The sequence below is a fragment of the Alosa pseudoharengus genome, unplaced genomic scaffold (genome assembly GCF_046254945.1).
Source record: "Alosa pseudoharengus isolate Yale_2024_CS ecotype anadromous, Long Island Sound unplaced genomic scaffold, YU_APseudo_1.1 YU_APseudo_1.1_scf_8, whole genome shotgun sequence".
In the NCBI taxonomy this organism is placed as follows: Eukaryota; Metazoa; Chordata; class Actinopteri; order Clupeiformes; family Clupeidae; genus Alosa; species Alosa pseudoharengus.
In genome coordinates this window covers 39,538,669-39,558,300 of record NW_027468870.1, presented here as the reverse complement: position 1 = coordinate 39,558,300, position 19,632 = coordinate 39,538,669, and the positions used below count along the sequence as shown (strand labels likewise).

Below are 19,632 nucleotides of genomic sequence, written 5' to 3'. Positions count from 1 at the left end.
AAAAACGTATCAGAATCTCAGAAATAATCACGTAATGCAGCCAGTTTAAGATTTTTTAAGAAGTCAGATTTTTTAAAGGCAATCAAATTTCTGCTGACTCTCTTCTGGCTGCGGTTAAAGGCCAGCGCCTCCTGAGAGGCCTGAAGGGTCAGTTCTGAGGTTGTTGGCTGCTGGAACCGAAAAATGTGACTGAAGTGCGGGCAAAGTTTGCACAGAAATGTACGATTTTTCCCACCCTCATCGACCTTGTCATAAAACTTGTTTAAATGATCACACGACGCCTCCTTGCTGCTTTGTCGTCTACATCAGCATTTCTCAAACTTCTTTGACCTGAGGCCCAGTCAAGGCATGCTTTGGGGTCATAGGGCCCACCTACATGAACCCACCCCCTCCTCCCACCCCCCCATCAAATTGTAACGATATCACAATTATTATTATTTTTATACTATATTGCCTACATGCACTTCAAAACAGTCAATGTTTAAAGTGCTAAGATTGTTCACAAAAGTTTGTGAAAGCATGCACATCAGAGTACTGCTTTACTAATGTAAAATATAATTAGGCCTACACTAGTTTCTTTGTTTTTGCATTGTTGCATGATGCTTGCATGAGAAATACTTCTCAAAACAACAGCAATTATATGGGTGCCGTTGTTTTGGGATGCTTCCCTCATGCAAGCATCATACACTGATAGAGTATATATATGCTATTTAATTACATTTCATTTGAATGCCTGAAAGTAAGAATTCAGGAAACACAATACCAGCTTTTAACATTTCTGTTGTTTACTAGTTTATGTAAATCGCAGAACACATGAACTGTTTACATACTACTGATAGCCCATTACTGTACACAATAATACTGTGCCCATTCATTAACATATATTAATCAGGCGTCTTGTTTACATATTTAAACCATATTTGCACTTTGAATTTCGCTTCCAAATTGTAGTAACTACATCTACGAAGTCTAAGGAAGATAACCATGTAGTCTGTTCAACGATAAGATACATTTTGACAGAACTACAGACTTCGTGAAAGTAGTAACTAAAATGACTCCATTCACTGCACTTCCTTTTTTCTAGCTCGCAAAATCGCGGTAGTTCTGTTTACACACTAAAACCATATTTACACTTCGAAATTCGCTTCCAAATTGTAGTAACTACATCTACGAAGTCTAAGGAAGATAATCATGTAGTCTGTTCATAGATAAGATACATTTTGACAGAACTACAGACTTCGTGAAAGTAGCCTAGTAGCCCTACATAAAAGGCTCCATTAACTTCATTGCAAAATCGCGGTTGGTCTGTTTACACACTAAAACCATATTTACACTTCGAAATTCGCTTCCAAATTGTAGTAACTACATCTACGAAGTCTAAGGAAGATAAAACTGTAGTCTGTTCAACGATAAGATACATTTTGACAGAACTACAGACCTCGTAAAAGTAGTACCTAAAATCAGTGTGATAAATGGCCATCACGTAGCCTAAAGCATATAGCACTAGCATATGACAACAGCAAATAGCTAACGTTTACGTTAGCCTGACTTACTTATCGTTGACGTTGACCCGACACGTTTATAAGTTAGACCATAGACTGATAAGGACGTCCATCAAAATTCCGTGTGTATCCTGTGTATCTTTCGTGCTGCTATCCTGTTGCCTTTTCCCTGTTGTTCCGGCAACAAGGTTTTTACGCGATATTTGCCACATCCCAGAGAGTTGTTGTTTGGTGGGTCAGGTGACGAGCCGTCGAATCACAGCACAGCACCCAGAATGCATTGCAACACACCGTCTAGAAGGGACTCAGCGTTAGGTCGGCTTTAAATAGCATACAGAACCTATAATAATATAACGTTGTCTGTAAGCTCCACAGATCGTGGCAAGACAATTGAATTGATTGTGGACTTCTTGCTGGGCAACGATGAGTAACTTGATTAGTAATGCTGTGTGGATATGCATGATATCTGTATGAAAGTGTGTTTCTCAATGTATTAATCTATACAACTGTACACATGACACTGTACACATGACTAAGTTCAAATGAAGCTAGCTGGGTAAAGGACTGGGCTGAATGGATTGGTGAAATACTTTATTTATTTATTTTTTTAATGACCTATATGAACATGGTTTGGCTTTAAGGCGAGACACGGCAGGTGGAAACATCGTTTTTTCATGCACTGGTCAATTTCGAGATTTTGAGCTAGTCTGTTACCTTAGCATGTATTCTATCACACTAATACAACAAAAAAGTCCGATTTACACATTTAGGTGTTTATTTCATTATATTGTGTCTACTCGCGCCTGTATATTTATCCTAAATTCAGCAAAAGTTAGCATTCTAACCTTGCATGCACTCCCGCGACTGTGACCCAAAACATATCGTGTGTAGTACCGTTGGAAAGCTCTGTTTTTCCTGTATCACGCTATGTGATCCATATATGGACACTTCCTTTGTATCAGCAACCAATCGCGAAAGTTTAAAGACGAGTCTAGGCTGAGAACGGAATCTCATTGGCTGTCTTTCAAGGCTGTTTTCTCAAAACGAGTTTCCTCTCCCACTCTGAGCAAGGAAACTCCACTTCAGAAGCACTTACATACACCAAACTTTCTAGACTTATGCCTAACTATATTTCGAAGATATTTACAGAGGGGTTTGTTGATATATTATTCCTAGCCTGACTTACATGACATTTTATGCCTAAAAACATGGCAAAAATCGATTTTTTAGGGCTATTGACATTATATTCTGATTTACAGGATAACTAAAGTAGATATTCATAAATCCCTCTGTAAATTTTTCAACATCTATTATCTGAACACAATGAAAACATAATTTTTAACCTGGCTGTATCCAATGCTCAGGTTTCTTGTTTTAAAATGTATGCAAATTAGCACATATTTAATTAGATAATGCCTAATTTGCATATGTAAACATTAAATTACAGAAAACTTGTAATACATTTTTTTCTCATATTAATGTAAGTAATCAACTGGGTAAGTTTCATAGTGATATCTGCTTGTTAAAAATTTTACCCTATTCACCTGTAGTGTCTCGCCTTAAAAAAACGCGCTGTCTCCTCTTTTTTTACATGACCTTTACACATAGTGCTGGCAAGGCATTGAACTGGGCTGAATGGATTTGGAAAATATATATATATTTTTTTAATGACCTGTATCAACATGGTTTGGCTTTAAAAAAAAGATGAGACAGCGCGATCTTTTTTTACATTACCTTTACACTTAGTGCTGGCAAGGCATTGAACTGGGCTTCATTCAAGGATTCCAACGGTACCTCATTCATGAAAATCGGACATACTGGTCAAAAGTTACATGCACACACCTTCATATACACAGACAGCCCAGCCCAGCCCATTAGACATTGCCAGATGGCTTAGAACTCTGCCAGGTGCAAGTAATCAACTCTAGCAGCAGAGCTCTACCAGGTGCAAGTAATGAGGTGCTGTGATGTCATAAAGCCCCAGCATTCCGCCATTGATTTCAATGGGGCCCAAAAACGCCGAAAAACGGGAATACCGCGAAAACGACAAGGGCCAGCGACACGAAAGCAACAAGCAAGTTACACCGGTTCGGGCCTGAATTTTTGGAGTTCGAACCGCGTCGATAGCTCAAACGGTCTAGGAGCAGTAGTTCGGCCAAAAAGTGGGTGAACAGGAATAATAAATAACTAGAATTGCGGTTCCGAGGAACTGCAAGAGTGGGTTTGATCAGTGGCACGGAACTCGGCCTCATCCAAGGATTCCAACGGTACCTCATTTATGAAAATCGGGCACACGGATCAAAAGTTGTCTGCATTAACGCAACATCCAATAAGCTAAAACGCATAAATAACATGGTTGCTATGCCGGTTGCTATGGTGGTCGCTAGGTTGACATTACAGGGGTGGTTTCTAGGTTGTTGCTAGGGTAATTAGTTAGTTGCTAGTAAGCCATCTTAAGCTGACTGCATAAAGTGATTATTTTAAGAGATACATTTTCAAACCAGAACTGTGTATAGGTCATGGTTAAAAACGTATCAGAATCTCAGAAATAATCACGCAATGCAGCCAGTTTAAGATTTTTTAAGAAGTCAGATTTTTTAAAGGCAATCAAATTTCTGCTGACTCTCTTCTGGCTGCGGTTAAAGGCCAGCGCCTGCTGAGAGGCCTGAAGGGTCAGTTCTGAGGTTGTTGGCTGCTGGAACCGAAAAAAGGACTGCATTTTCTTAAAAGACAATGTGACTGAAGTGCGGGCAAAGTTTGCACAGAAATGTACGATTTTTCCCACCCTCATCGACCTTGTCATAAAACTTGTTTAAATGATCGATCACACGACGCCTCCTTGCTGCTTTGTTGTCTACATCAGCATTTCTCAAACTTCTTTGACCTGAGGCCCAGTCAAGGCATACTTTGGGGTCATAGGGCCCACCTACATGAACCCACCCCCTCCTCCCAACCCCTATCAAATTGTAATGATATCACAATTATTATTTTTATACTATATTGCCTACATGCACTTCAAAACAGTCAATGTTTAAAGTGCTAAGATTGTTTACAAAAGTTTGTGAAAGCATGCACATCAGAGTACTGCTTTACTAATGTAAAATATAATTAGGCCTACACTAGTTTCATTGTTTTTGCATTGTTGCATGATTGATATGCTATTTAATTACATTTCATTTGAATGGCTGAATGTAAGAATTCAGGAAACACAATACCAGCTTTTAACATTTCTGTTGTTAGTTTATGTAAATCACATAACACATGAACTGTTTACATACTACTGATAGCCCATTACTGTACACAATAATACTGTGCCCATTCATTAACATATATTAAACATCAGACGTCTTGTTTACACATTTAAACCATATTTGCACTTCGAATGTCGCTTCCAAACTATAATAACTACATCTACAAAGTCTAAAGAAGATAACCATGTAGTCTGTTCATAGATAAGATCAATTTTGACAGAACTACAGACTTCGTGAAAGTAGCCTAGTAGTCCTACATAAAAGGCTCCATATTCACTTCATTGCAAAATCGCGGTTGGTCTGTTTACACACTAAAACCATATTTACACTTCGAAATTCGCTTCCAAATTGTAGTAACTACATCTACGAAGTCTAAGGAAGATAACCTTGTAGTCTGTTCAACGATACGATACATTTTGACAGAACTACAGACCTCGTAAAAGTAGTACCTAAAATTAGTGTGATAAATGGCCATCACGTAGCCTAAAGCATATAGCACTAGCATATGACAACAGCAAATAGCTAACGTTTACGTTAGCCTAACTTACTTATCGTTGACGTTGACCCGACACGTTTATAAGTTAGACCATAGACTGATAAGGACGTCCATCAAAATTCCGTGTGTATCCTGTGTATCTTTCCTGCTGCTATCCTGTTGCCTTTTCCCTGTTGTTCTGGCAACAAGGTTTTTACGCGATATTTGCCACATCCCAGAGAGTTGTTGTTTGGTGGGTCAGGTGACGAGCCGTCGAATCACAGCACAGCACCCAGAATGCATTGCAACACACCGTCTAGAAGGGACTCAGCGTTAGGTGGGCTTTAAATAGCATACAGAACCTATAGTAATATAACGTTGTCTGTAAGCTCCACAGATCGTGGCAAGACAATTGAATTGATTGTGGACTTCTTGCTGGGCAACGATGAGTAACTTGATTAGTAATGCTGCGTGGATATGCATATGTAAGTGTGTTTCTCAATGTAATAATCTATACAACTGTACACATTACTAAGTTCAAATAGAGCTAGCTGGGTATAGGACTGGGCTGAATGCATTGGTGAAATACTTTATTTATTTTTTTAATGACCTATATGAACATGGTTTGGCTTAGTGCTGGCAAGGCATTGAACTGGGCTGAATGGATTTGGAAAATATATATATATTTTTTTTAATGACCTGTATCAACATGGTTTGGCTTTAAAAAAAAGATGAGACAGCGCTTCGCGCTGTCTCATCTTTTTTTACATTACCTTTACACTTAGTGCTGGCAAGGCATTGAACTGGGCTTCATTCAAGGATTCCAACGGTACCTCATTCATGAAAATCGGACATACGGGTCAAAAGTTACATGCACACACCTTCATATACACAGACAGCCCAGCCCAGCCCATTAGAGCTCTGCCAGGTGGCTTAGAACTCTTCCAGGTGCAAGCTTAAGCAATTAGAGCTGTGATGTCACAATCGAATTAGAATCCTTGAACATTCCGCCATTCATTTCAATGGGGCCCAAAAACGCCGAAAAACGGGAATACCGCGAAAACGACAAGTGCCAGCGACACGAAATCAACAAGCAAGTTACACCGGTTCGGGCCTGAATTTTTGGAGTTCGAACCGCGTCGATAGCTCAAACGGTCTAGGAGCAGTAGTTCGGCCAAAAAGTGGGTGAACAGGAATAATAAATAAACTAGAATTGCGGTTCCGAGGAACTGCAAGAGTGGGTTTGATCTGGGGCACGGAACTCGGCCTCATCCAAGGATTCCAACGGTACCTCATTTATGAAAATCGGACATACGGGTCAAAAGTTACATGCACACACCTTCATATACACAGACAGCCCAGCCCAGCCCATTAGACATTGCCAGATGCCTCAGAACACTGCCAGGTGCAAGCTTAAGCAATTAGAGCTGTGATGTCACAATCGGAATTAGAATCCTTGAACATTCCGCCATTCATTTCAATGGGGCCCAAAAACGCTGAAAAACCGGAATACCGCAAAAACGACAAGGGCCAGCGACACGAAATCAACAAGCAAGTTAGACCGGTTTGGGCCTGAATTTTTGGAGTTTGAACCGCGTCGATAGCTCAAACGGTCTAGGAGCAGTAGTTCGGCCAAAAAGTGGGTGAAAAGGAATAATAAATAAAGTAAACTTAAGAAGAACAATAGTGGGCTTGCTCCGCAAGCCCACAGCATGGCTTTCAGCCATGCTGTGGTCTTGCTGGATCAAACCCACTAATAAAGTAAACTTAAGAAGAACAATAGTGGGCTTGCTGGATCAAACCCACTAATAAAGTAAACTTAAGAAGAACAATAGTGGGCTTGCTGGATCAAACCCACTAATAATAATAACTAGAATTGCGGTTCCGAGGAACTGCAAGAGTGGGTTTGATCAGGGGCATGGAACTCGGCCTCATCCAAGGATTCCAACGGTACCTCATTTATGAAAATCGGACATACGGGTCAAAAGTTACATGCACACACCTTCATATACACAGACAGCCCAGCCCAGCCCATTAGAGCTCTGCCAGGTGGCTTAGAACTCTTCCAGGTGCAAGCTTAAGCAATTAGAGCTGTGATGTCACAATCGAAATTTGAATTCTGAACATTCCGCCATTCATTTCAATGGGCCCAAAAAACGCAGAAAAACGGGAATACCGCGAAAACGACAAGGGCCAGCGACACGAAATTAACAAGCAAGTTACACCGGTTCGGGCCTGAATTTTTGGAGTTCGAACCGCGTTGATAGCTCAAACGGTCTAGGAGCAGTAGTTCGGCCAAAAAGTGGGTGAAAAGGAATAATAAATAAAGTAAACTTAAGAAGAACAATAGTGGGCTTGCTGGATCAAACCCACTAATAAAGTAAACTTAAGAAGAACAATAGTGGGCTTGCTGGATCAAACCCACTAATAATAATAATAATAAGAAAACTTAAGAAGAACAATAGTGGGCTTGCTGGATCAAACCCACTAATAATAAGAAAACTTAAGAAGAACAATAGTGGGCTTGCTGGATCAAACCCACTAATAAGTAAACTTAAGAAGAACAATAGTGGGCTTGCTGGATCAAACCCACTAACAATAGTGGGCTTGCTGGATCAAACCCACTAAAAATAGCGTTTTGTAGCGGCGCAATTGAAATGCCCCGCTCACTTCCAGGCTACGAGTTGTGACTGAAAACGGTACAATCGAACTTTCTCAAAACACATCCGAATGACATAATTTTGATGTCAACTCAACGTATGTACCCCCAATCATCCGGAAATCGATATAAAGTGCATTTTACTCCGGATAATTCCTTTAACACTTGATTTTACCTTTACCTTGTAGTTATAGGTAGCAACTGAGGCTGTTGCGATCACTTTTTCTGTGCTTCTGTTGACTTTAGCTATTATATGTGCATGCTCTCTCTCCCAAACAGGTGATACGTATGCTTAAAGACCTGCGGTTGAAGTACCCAGACAAAGACATTGACCAATTAATTGAAATGGCAAACTACTCCACAATGATGGCTCAGCGCAAAAGTCGGGCTTTCTACCGTGTTCAGGCTACCCGCATGATGATTGGGGCCGGCAATGTTCTAAAGAAGTATGCAGCAGCTGGTCAGGCTCGCCGAGCTGCTGCTGAATCCTCACTTGAAGATCAGGACTTGGCCAATTGCAGTTGCATTGCCTTTGAACAGGCGCAGTACCAGTGCTCAGAAAATTGTGGAACTGTCAGTTTGTGGGTAACATTTCAGAGAGGCACAAACAACAGTACATGCCTTGTGGACTACAACACAGAAAATGGCTCTGCCAATGCTGGGGCAGACTACCAGTATACACATGGAACACTGGAGTTCAAACCAGGGGAGACAAGGAAAGAGATCAAGGTGAGATTAATTGAAGGAGGAAAAGTACCAAAGATGTTTAACCACTAGAATGAGAAAAATAACATGACATAAATTACGCTTATATTTAGTTTGCCAGATAGCCGGAGGAAGAACAGACTCTTTGCTCATCTGTCTCTTTGCTCTTCAGGTTGGTATTATCGATGATGAAATGTTTGAAGAGGATGAGCATTTCTTTGTTCGTCTGCACAACTTACGAGAGGGAGAAGGTCCCCCCAGTAGTGATGGGGTAGAAAACAGTAAGCTCAGGCTGGTAGAGCCTCAGTTGGCAATGGTGACCATCTTGGATGATGACCATGCTGGCATCTTTTCATTCGTTCAGAAGGAACTCAGGGTAAGCGAAAGTTCTGGCACAATCGAAGTGACAGTTACGCGAAGTTCAGGAGTAAGGGGCACTGTTGCAGTGCCTTATCACACAGAGGATGGAACAGCCCGCCATGGCATAGACTACGAGCAGACACAGGGAGAGCTAGAGTTCATCAATGAAGTGACAAGGTAAGAGGGTCAGGCTTGGAACCATTTCAGTTACACTGATTAGTATGTCCATGAACTCTTGCGACTAAACTGTGAGAGCCAGATGTACTCTACTCAATATTGTATTCTCAATCCATCCTCAATATACAGTTTGTTCACAAAGCTCATCTAAAAATTACATGTTCTGTCTTTAGGCTACTTGAGCACATGCATTTGATATAGGAATAATGATCCATCTGACCATCTGACAATAAGACCATATTAACAGCACATGGCCTGAACACAATGTAGTAAGTCTGCCCACAAGGACCAGCCACAAATATAATTATTTATGAAAGTGGGGAAATAAGGACCATTGTGCTCACACTTTGTCCAGCACTGCTGGTACAAGTGCAAATGGGGGAAAGGCATGCAGGAGCATTGGAAGCCATGGGTGCATGAATTGCTATGCTTTTTTGAATGGGGAAACATGACTGTTTCTGTAAAACAGCGAGAGTAGGCTTGGTGGACCAACTAAATGCCAATTCAAGTATGCACCAACATGTGAGTGCTTCCTTATCTCGGCACGTGACGTCATTAAAAATGTGCATGACTACCGAATTTGTTGAAAAATTGTCCTCTGTATCCAATCAACTACTAAATTAAGTTATTCATCAAACATCTATCAACAAAAGAAGCAAACAACGAGTATATGTTAAGAATTATCCACAATTAAAATAATAACCATGTGGTGTTAGGCAGACCACCTGTTGTGTTTTGCGAGCAAATACATTTAGCAAATAGTATATCAATGGAATAAAGCTCTTAAAAGAGCTGGGGGGATCCATATTTGTTTTCCAAGCTTATCTCAAACTTTTTTTTGGAGGTTGGAATTTTTAAAGTTGGGTCCTACAGTTGGCATGAAGGTATCACATGAGATTTAATCGTATTTACAGGTGGGACTCAAAAAATTAGAATATTGTGTAATATTTTATATTGTGCAAAGTTCATTTTTTCCCCCTAATTTCTTTCAAAAAGTGAATCTTTCCATATACTCTAGATTCATTAGATATAGTGAATAGAAGTACAATATTTTAAGCCATTTTTTGTTTTAATCTTGATGATTATGGCTTACTCATGAACACCAATATTAAATGGGGGGGGGGGTTAACTTCTCCACAATATATATTTTTGGAGACACCTGTACGTTCTGCATACAGCTCTCCACCTTCACACCCTATTTATCTTGATGGAATATCTCACAAACTCTTCACTCAACACATGACACACCATACATTAAAATAAACAGCAGACCTTACCAAATACAGCAATACAATTGGCTGTTGGTAATATTTTGAACAAAAAATCAAGCTTCTGCCATTTACATCTCAGACCACTGATCGAAACTCCACAGAAAAAAAGTGGGGTAAGTCAAAGAGGAGAATGCACACATGGGGGCTGAGGAATGTGGACGATCTGGAGAGATTTATTAAAGAGAAATGGTCTCAAATCCCTTGCTTTGCATTCTCCTTATGGGATGTCATAGGAGAAGTTTGCAAGCTGTTTTATTGGCAAAGGGAGGCTTAACAAAGTTTTAAATGCAGGGGTGCCAATAATTGTGTTTTTTTTTTTTTGTTAAATAATATTTCTTTGTGAGGTATTTTTATTTCCCCTTCAAGGTTCCAGGGGTGTCAATAAATGTGGAGGGGCACTGTGTATGAAAATCTCACAGGACACCACCATGATATTAAATATATGAAGATGACAAAAACAGCATGTTCATTGCTATTTATTGCCCTTACCCCACACACCATCAAAAAACATTAATGTTTGCAGGTTATTTGTGAAACCATATTGATTGTATTCTGCTGACTGTCTATTGCTGATAAAATGGGGTGGGTAAGGTTCATGGTTAGGCCTCCTTTTTAAAGCCTGTGTTGCAGGTTAACCTCCACTGTTGATTAATGGGTACATAAAGCACTCAATATATGCATATCATTTTTAAAAATGTCTCCAAATGGTGTTAAATGCCAGTTTTTGTTGTTTTTAGAATTAGCTGGGGGTTTTTTTACGCAATTCGGTGATGACGTCACTTTGGGGACCATGATCTGCGCTTCATTCATTTCAATGGACATCGCGGTTACACTTTCAACATAAAGTTTGTATATTTACACTTCGAATTTCGTCACAGCATTTATATCACAGCTACCCTATGATCTACCAATGGTAATAACGGTGCCTGATATCAATTTAGTAATTTTTCTGAATTTCGGGAGGTCTCGTTTTGGAGGGTATGTTTTACATTCATTCCTATGGGAAACGGTCGCGGTTACACTTTCAACATAAAGTTTGTATATTTGCACTTCGAATTTCGTTACAGCATTTATATGACAACGACCCTATGGTCTAACAAAGATAACAATGTCTTCCGATTTTAGTTTAATGCAATTTTCTGAATTTGAGAGGCCTCGTTAATGCACCTATTCAGTTTAATGCATTATGCTTATAACGTTACGACACTTTTTTTGTTACTGTCAGTGAACAGCACCGAAAGTCAACATTTTCTTTATATCTAGTGATAGTGATCATGTCGTTAGTTCAGATAAGTAGGCTACCGGGCAAACTTAGTCAGAAGATCAGAATATAAAGCATCATGATAGCTAGCTATGGGCTAACTTTTTAGTCCCACCTGTGAGCCACCCCAGTTGTTGCAAACTTAGCCGCCGATTAGGCTGGTCGTATCTTCAGCATGAATATTTTCGATAACTACTGCCCGTGATTGATTGCCATTGACATCGTCAGGGTACGGCTTACCAAAGAGGGAGATAATATGGGCAAGTCGCACAGGTGCTTGTGTGGGCTGTGCTGTCCCGATGGAAACTGTGGTGGAGAGCTGCAGTAACTAGGGAAACGAGTGCATTTTGGCCGCTGGTCGAGGAGCTCCCCCCATGACCAGCATATGACATGATCTATCTAGCTATCTATCTACCTGTCTATATACATATCTAAGCTATCTATAGCCTATCTATTTATCTATAATCTGCGCTATCTACTGCTGAACAATCCCTTACTCGTCTCTCTTTACTCCTCTCGTTACTCTCAAGGGTCTCAAGGTGGGCTTTGGTCTGTAGCCTCCCCAAGGTGACGTAATGCAATGCATTGTGGGGGAAAGGAGAATCACTTCAAACGCTGTGAAATAGTACCTGCTTTTTCGTATTATAGCCTATTCCGTTTTGTGATACCCAACAAGATCAAATACAATGGATAATAGTTTAAATGTTTATTACCAACAAGCAAATTGTGCAAATTCATTGGAAAATGAACCCTGCAACACGGCCTTTAAGTGTTTTCCCATAGCCTTTCAGCTATAAACCATGGCAGTAAGGACAAAATGTTTTGCTTTTTCTGAATGCAGCTATGTTGTAATGCCGTGTTTGAGGTTGGCTATTACACACAGGTGCAACCTTGACCAGTACAAATTATATCTATAGATGGACAAAAATGCAAAACACTATACAGTAATAGTCAGTAAGGTTTAGAATTAACGTCATGAAATGTGATTTAGATAGCCTACAATTTCAGCCAATTGTTAACTATTATCAGTGACAATAGAAACTGAATATATTTTTTTTCCTGCAGCACATCAGGCATACAGTTTGATAAACACTGTTCTAGTATGTGTATTGTAATGTGTGTAATATATATTGTCCATGTATGAATGTGCTGCAGAGTTTAACAGATTGTACTTTAACCAGATTCCACCGGCCTTATTTGTGTGGCTAGTGACTGTCTGTCAGTCTGCCTGTCGGTCTGTCTATGTGTGATAGTATGTTGATTTCACACCTCTGACTTTAGCTTCTCTCTTCACAGTGGTATACTAAAGGTACGCATTATTAATATTGATGAGCATGAAAAAAAAGAGAATTTCTACATTATCCTTGATGAACCCAAATGGCTGAAAAGAGGAATTTCAGGTCAGTGTGTGTGTGTGTGTGTGTGTGTGTGTGTGTGTGTGTGTGTGTGTGTGTGTGTGTGTGTGTTGGGGTGTGGGTTGTAGAAAAAGAGCTAAACTCTTATCATTAATTTGTGTAATCCAATGACAGCATTGCCAATAACAGAATTGACTTTTTCCATAAATTTGTGGCTCAATTCCACATGCCCCACACCTCAAACTAGCTACCACAATGCATGCTTAATACCAGAATGTCATGGATTTTAATCGTGCACGCCTAGACGGATTACTGTAAGGGGAAATTGGGCTCTGATATGAATGAATGTAAACGGTTTAAAATGTTGATATTCTGTTTTCAGTAGGAACTCATAGGTTAGTGTTCTCCTCCCTTGCAGACACCTTGGCCACTCATGCATATGGATGTATGATACAGTGTACCGGCCTTCCACCTATTAGATTTAGGGTTTCCATCATAGCCTATAAGTACTGTATCTATATTGAATTGCTTAAGAACTTAATATGTTTATCAAAAATGTTTTATTTATACCCATCACTTTTTCATTTTTTTAGCTGTGTTCTTTTCAAAATATACGGAGCAAAGCTTGCTGGGAAATGCCAACTTTGTTTCCTATCATATTATTGGATAACATGACATCTTTTCTTAATAGTTCTAATTGTTAACAAGAAGAAAGTGTTCTTCAGCAAATGGATGAATCATTGCGAGCATAAATATATTTAGCACGCACAAACAAAAACATGACACACATATAAGTGTCATGAACTTCTGATTGGTGAATACAAGTTTCTCTTTGTAATGGATCAGGTATCTAAATCTAAATCTATAGTATATACTGTCATATATTGGAAAACACACACCTATGTAATCTGTATTAGTAGGCTATGTTGATATACTGCAGGCTGGCTAACATTACTTTGGATGTTGGATAGTTCAAGAAAATAGGCTGTGATGGTTTGCGTCCAGGATAGACTAGACTAGCAATAATACATTTTGTACCTCAGAACCCACTGGTTTGTAGGATAGGAGTTGATGAGCCTATCTATGGTGACATAGCCTACCAATTGTCAAGTGTTATCCATGTAGGTGTGTGTGTGTTAGAGATGCGCGGTTCGCGGTTACAGCCGCGGACTCAGGGGTTAAACCGCGGATCGGGCGGATGACATGAAAAAATATAATATTTTAATTAAATTCGGGCGGGTGGCGGTTGAACCAATCAAATGAAAAAAATATAGCCTATACATTGTTAAATTGTGTTACCTACATAAGAAAAAAACGAGCACACTTTGAAATAGTCAAATATTCCTCAGGCAGTAATTTGGCCTATAGTTGCTTCTATGCATGCTGCTTTGTTTAGGCCTATAGGCTACTAGAGATGGTGTTACGGAATTGGTGTAGGCCTATTCCGATGTTTCCCTGAGCATTGGAGCAACCCCTCGCACGCACGCACACACACACAAGGTAACAAAAAGTGTAAATTAAGTAGTCTATCGTAGCCTACCAGCATTTTTCCCTCTCCAGTGTGCAATAAGAAAGTAGAATAGGCTATAGTGCAAGTTGACCGATGATTCATCTCCCATGTCGCGTCTCGTTGCAGAGCCTTGGTAGGCCACTAAGCAAATCTGCAACCTATGAGCCTAGCTGCCAGTATTGGAGGAGGCCTAAACATCACCATCTTGTAGATGAGACTGCCTGGGTTATTTTGTTTCGATATTATATATAAAACACATAGTCATTGTAGCCTACCATTCAGGGAATAGACATTTAAAACAGATTATGGAGTGATATGACTCAGAAATAACATCGGGGAATGGCAGTGCGAGGTGTTCAGAACGTAAAAGTTAAAACTTCTACAAGCTCAATAACAGCGGAAAAATAAGGTAAGAAAAATAGTCGGAAAACAGATGTGTAAGGCAAGCAAGCAAGTTTGGCGGTTGTTACTAAACATGTAAACATGCACGTTGCACTGTTGTGCGGTGCTTTCGGAATGAATAGAGTCGCGTTTCTTTAATATCTAGGCGCCATAGTTTGTCCGATCGGTTTGCTGGTATAAAATGAATTGCGCTGTCTGTCTGAAAAAGACGCGCTCTCTTCCCATGCAGTCAAAATGAATGTGAGTGTTCAGAATAGGCTTGTCATAGTGTCATCCTGACATGACAGTGCGTAAAGTAGCCTATAATGTGAACGACTTGTTATTTTATTAAGGATTTCTTTTTTTTTGGAAAAAAAAAAGTACAATAGGCATTAATTAGTAGGCTAAATAGCAGCATGTTGAAATGATGTGCCAAATTGTGTTTTTTATTACAATGATAAAATTGTAGGCTACAGGCCGATGTGCGTTTTATTTGGAGACTGTTTTGCACCGAGTTTGCTGCTGATATTCTGGGGATAGGCTACAACATAACCAATGTAGGACTTTAGCCTTTTAATATATTTCCTGCATTGGATCAGTCTTTCTAGAACAGGCAAGAGCTTTCTAGCCTCACGTCAGCAGCGCCGCATCACCCATTAAAACAACCAGCAGATGGCGGGCGGGTGCGGTTTTGAAAATTGGTCAGAAAACGTTGGTGCGGATGGATGGCGGATGGAAGTTTTGCTATGCAGTTACGGTTAAAATAATAGCCCATCCGCGCATCTCGTGTGTGTGTGTGTGTGTGTGTGTGTGTGTGTTGAGGGTGGGGTGAGTTTGTGTCCAGGCCCGTGGTCATGATAATCTGTCCATGTCTTTGTGTGTGTCTGTATGTGTGCAAGAAATCCTATGATTGATACAGAATATTGTCAAATTGTTTTGTGGTCCAGTTTGGGTCATGGTCACCAATCACTGAATAAACCATGTTTTTTTCTATTGAAAATTTAAATTTGAAATACTGTCAATTTTGTTTATTTTGACCAGAATCAAAGGTTGCTCCCTCCCAATAATTGTCAATAAACTGTGTGTTAATCATATTTACCATATTGCACTATGAAATCACATCTCTTTTTTAATATTGCTGATCTACTTATTCTGTCTGCAGATCTACTGCTTAATCAGGGTAAGAATTGTTGCACTTATTTTTATCTTATTTTGTTTCTAATTTTGTTCTCAAGAATACCTATCCTTGTGGTCTGCCAACGTCAGTGTGAATTTGTGTGTGATTCTTGCATTACAGATCTTAGCAACTATTTTACAATCAAATAATTGTACCACAGATGATAAATGGTCACCTGATTGCTTTGCTTTTCCATTGATATCGATTGAATAGGGACCACAATAAAGAAGGGAAAATGTATTCATTGATTACTAATCATTCATTTATCTAGAAGTTTTGATCTAACGTATAAAATTGTTAATTTTATGCATGTGGCCATAGCAGGTATAAAACAACATTTTTATTGTCTTTTTTTACCACAATGCCCCAGATGTATGTCTCAATATTATTTGTAATAGCATACCATGATCCACAAACATTTTAAAAATGTGTTTTGACATCAACAAACAAAACTCCTTGTGACAAAGACGTTCTTCACATTTAAACAAATGTAGGCGTACTATGGGTTGCTGCATTCATTGTTCACTAAGCTTTCTGGGATATTTTTCTATCCCTTCGTCTCTAGCCAGCATCTGAAAATGCTCTGTAAATGGGCTATTTGGAGAGATAGATCACACTGCTCCTCCTTCTCCAAAAGAACACATCTACCACTACACAGGAATGTGCAAAATGGAGAGATAGGGCAAGGTGGTAGGGGGAAGGGGTAGTAGTATTCAGCGTTAATCCACCTTCCTCAAGGAAAATTACATTTCTGTGCACATCTTAAGTGTTTCCAGTCAGTATTTCTTATTAAAAATGGCAAAATGTGCATTAAAAAGGTGGATGGAAAGCAACATCAGCATGTCTTACTCAAAGTTACCATGCTTCTCGAATGTAAATGAATGTTCAATTCATGCACCAAGCTGCCTTGTGGTCCTGGAGGCAGCCAGGCAGTTACAGTGCTACACTCTGTTGGCATGTTGGCATATGACAATGAAGTTGAATCTAATCTAATGTTCATGAGCCCCCATGTTGAAACGTGTCCCAATGGTGTAGTATCAGACTCACAGAATTGAGTATGGCAATGTCAGGCTAATCATACGCACAGGCTGCTTTCAAAAGATACTACTTTGTTAGAAAAGAAAACAAAATTTGCAGAGGCACTCTGAGGTTGTAAAAGTATAACAAAGCCTTTCATTTATCATGGCAAGAACTGGTTAAAAGCATATGGGCCTACGCGTTACGGCCATATTGGCCTTCATCAGGGCATAGAAACAGGAAAAGAACAAAGCTTAAAATGGACACCCTTAGGTATACCACTTTGCTACTTTGAATGAGAAATATGACACAATAGAAGGGCATATTTAATGGATTCAGTGTGGACAAAGAGCATTTAGTGCTACACGACATGCGCCATGAGTTATTTTTTTTTTTAATACATTACTCAAACTATAGTTGGCAATCATTTTAATAGTTGACAGCTAATTGAATAATCAATAAATAATTGCAGCGCTTGTATTTTTATTTAAATGAGACCTGACCTGTCATATAAGGAGTTTTGTGTTATTGTATGGCAGATGTCATTTGTAACTTGTTTAATATTTGTTGTTAATGACACACAGATTTACAAATACATTTGTATCTCCTCATACAGATGCACCTAGCCCAGAGGAGGAGGAAGCAAGGAGGATTGCTGAGATGGGGAAGCCTGTCCTGGGAGAGCACAGCCGTCTAAAGGTCATCATAGAAGAATCCACTGAGTTGAAAGTGAGTTTATGATTGTTTACAACTGCAACTCTAGCATGCCTGAAAGAATAAAAAATGTGTGAGAAATAATAAAAGCCTGTGAGCTTACACAGGACACCGTTTTTTTTGTGAATATCACAAGAACCATAGGGCCTAGGATGACCAACTTTTTTTCGTATGTTGGTCTCAAGGGGCCATGTCAACCCATCCCATATCCACTCATTTGAGGCATAGAGCAACCTAGTTAAAAATGAAAAGGCAACAACAAGGTGTTGTAATCGCAGGTACTGTATCTCTGACTGTAATTCTTGGAATTACAGTCATGAGGCGCCATATCAGCTACACACACGCGCACACACACACACACACACACACACACACACACACACACACACACACACACACACACACACAGGCGCACATGCACACTCACACACACACACACACACAGGCACGCACATGCACACTCACACACACACACACACACACACACACACACACACACACACAGTACACATGCACACATGCACACACACGCACACACAGACATAAAGACACACTCACACACACACACACAAAGTACACACTCACAAACGCACACACACACATCGGCACACACAAACACACAGGCACGCACAGACATGCACACACGCACTCCAGGTGCCTACGGGGACCCCATCTCTCTCTCCCACTTACTTCATGTCAGTCTCTCACTATCCTATCATAATAAAGGCAAAAAGCCCCAAACATATACTTTAAAAAATCTGAATCTAAAAAATCGAATGTATTTACCTCAGAAACTACTGCTATAGGGACCACAGACCAAGCCGACGGCCAGAATTTTACCAGAATTATTTTGGAAACATAACTCTATTCGATGGCCCACCAGTAGCAGGCCTACGTGCAGAGAGATTGTGCCTCCCCCCACAGCTGAAGGCTGAATCCAAAAAAACTCATTTTCCCCTGTCCACACCCATAGAACAATCTCAATCTCAAATCTCAGTCTATGTGTGGACATGGCTTGAAACAGTGCCAGAAAGGCTCTGGGTGGTGTTTGCAAGGCTTTGCATGCATTTTAGATAGCTAGCTCGTTAGTTTTAGACCAAAACTCCATAGTGCTACTTTAATGGAGGGTATGCTCTCATTCCAACACAAACTTGTGGAGATTCCTTGGCTTGGATGGCTTTCCTGTTCACACGCACTGCTCAGCTGAAGAAGTGCTTGCAGGCTCTGCGTGACTAGTTTGCCAAACCCAGCCCGGAGACACTCCATGCCACTCCCAGTCCAGCACAGCACCACACCAGTTCCAGTTCAAGTTCAACGCCAGCACAGGATCAAGCCCAGCATTGTCCAACCAAGGCAAGGCCAAGTCTTGTCCATTGCCACCCCGATACCAGCAACCTGCTCCTGGGCTTCCCCACAACACGCCTGGTCCTCCAGTGTCTGCTATCATCCAGCCAGTTCCTGACCAAGCCCCTGAGCAGGCCAGTGATGACAAGTGGATCAAGTGGGCCACTGGCGACGAGTGGGCCTTTGAGTCAACAGATCTCCACCCAGTTAGCCATTGACCTGCTAACCCTCTACCTGACCCAGTTGTTCAAGCCCCCCAGGTGCCCCCACTCTGGGTAACTAGTTTAGCCATTAGCCTTTCAGCTGCTAGGCCCAACAGGATCCCACAGAATTTGATCAAGCCATTACAGAGCCCCCAGAGCTGTCTTTTCCTTTTCATCATCATCGTCAAATAAGCACAGTGGTATTTTATTTTAAAGAGCATGAATTCTGAATGCCTAAACACGTCAGTCAACCACTGAGAGTAAAATGGC

The 19,632-nt window shown here is 40.3% G+C and overlaps 1 protein-coding gene across 7 annotated transcripts in view; it reads left to right on the top strand.

Annotated features, from left to right (window-relative positions):
* LOC143112234 (sodium/calcium exchanger 2-like) overlaps positions 1-19,632 on the top strand; it is a 71,819-nt gene that overhangs the window by 38,740 nt on the left and 13,447 nt on the right. For 2 of the 7 annotated variants that reach the window (XM_076274484.1, XM_076274482.1), the window contains exons 5-8: positions 8,167-8,616; positions 8,765-9,129; positions 12,958-13,061; positions 17,718-17,830. In XM_076274484.1, coding sequence (XP_076130599.1) covers positions 8,167-8,616; positions 8,765-9,129; positions 12,958-13,061; positions 17,718-17,830 — 1,032 coding nt within the window. Of the gene's footprint in view, positions 1-8,166; positions 8,617-8,764; positions 9,130-12,957; positions 13,072-14,923; positions 14,936-14,977; positions 14,989-16,069; positions 16,088-17,023; positions 17,043-17,685; positions 17,831-19,632 lie in introns of all 7 variants that reach the window. The other 5 variants (XM_076274481.1, XM_076274483.1, XM_076274487.1 and 2 more) reach the window with 5 other exon arrangements.